Source organism: Melampsora larici-populina (genome assembly GCF_000204055.1).
Source record: "Melampsora larici-populina 98AG31 unplaced genomic scaffold MELLAscaffold_29, whole genome shotgun sequence".
Classification (NCBI taxonomy): Eukaryota; Fungi; Basidiomycota; class Pucciniomycetes; order Pucciniales; family Melampsoraceae; genus Melampsora; species Melampsora laricis-populina.
This window is the reverse complement of record NW_006768793.1, coordinates 1,084,902-1,085,943: the sequence shown is the minus strand read 5'-3', so window position 1 is coordinate 1,085,943 and position 1,042 is coordinate 1,084,902. Positions and strand designations below refer to the sequence as shown.

At 43.8% G+C, this 1,042-nt stretch overlaps 1 protein-coding gene across 1 annotated transcript; it reads left to right on the top strand.

Annotated features, from left to right (window-relative positions):
- Positions 1-164: 164 nt before the first annotated feature.
- MELLADRAFT_88867 (uncharacterized protein) lies at positions 165-902 on the top strand (the record flags this gene model as incomplete). Its single annotated transcript, XM_007412200.1, has 2 exons — positions 165-506; positions 588-902. The coding sequence occupies 2 exons, from the start codon at positions 165-167 to the stop codon at positions 900-902; spliced, it is 657 nt and encodes a 218-aa protein (XP_007412262.1).
- Positions 903-1,042: the final 140 nt, after the last annotated feature.

The window sequence follows — 1,042 nt, the reverse complement described above, 5'->3', positions numbered from 1 at the left end:
ACCGAAATGATATTCTGAGAGCTATCTTGAAGCTTTGGGCACAAGATTGTCGATTAGCATTCTACTCGAACGCAAAAAATGACCATTCAACCCCTGGACGATCTTCACTTGAGTTACAATCTTGGCTAACAAGTGGAAGCACCACAAATCCCAACGATCTAGAGATGTTTATATATCTAACCACATTCTTGCTGGATGGAAGAAGTCCCAGATCGGTCAGGCAATCTACAATGGAAGTTCTCAAAGCTTACTATCAGCCTATTCAGCCCAGCCCTCGTCATCTGGAAAGTCCGATCAAAAAGCATGGATCTCAAAATGTCATTTCAGTAGATCTTGACTTGAAGCATTCTTTGAAACATTCAAGACCGATTGTAGGGATATCGATCTTGAAAAGGCTCTTGGAGACTTGGGCTCATCGTGAAGAAGAACGCGAGGTTCTTCATGTCTTCAAAGTTTATTTGGATCGCTTCAAAGACGCTGTTGAAGATAGTGAGAAAGGTAACAGTGTAAGTCCTTTGGTTTTATACCCGCTCCCCTCAATGACGTAGCTTCATCTTGACTATCGATCATCACAATCTCGCTCTCAGGAATCGTATCTTTCGGCAGGAGCAAACGCGGTTGATTACATCGTCTTTGGTCACTTGTTAAGACTAGCTATTCCCCTCGGCCTCTGTACGGTTGACCAATACAATCTCGCGCTCTTGCTGAGATGTAGTAGGGATATGATCAGCTTATTGGAAAGGTATCCAACCCTCTTGAAAGTGTGCGGATTGGATTCGACCATGACTAGTACACAATTGTCTGCGACTGTTCAAGGTCTTCCAGATGATGGGAAGGGTCTTGGAGGTAAGATTGCTCCGACTTTTTGCCCTTCACCCACCTCACAAACCACAAAAACCTAACAAATGTCTCTGTGTGATCTACTTCCAAAACACAGGAAGAGTTGCACAAGCTAAGCGAGCTAGATTGGTAATGAAGACAATGTCATCGAATTCGCCTCTGGTACATCCTCTTGGGATGAAGCATGAGAAGATGGAAAATC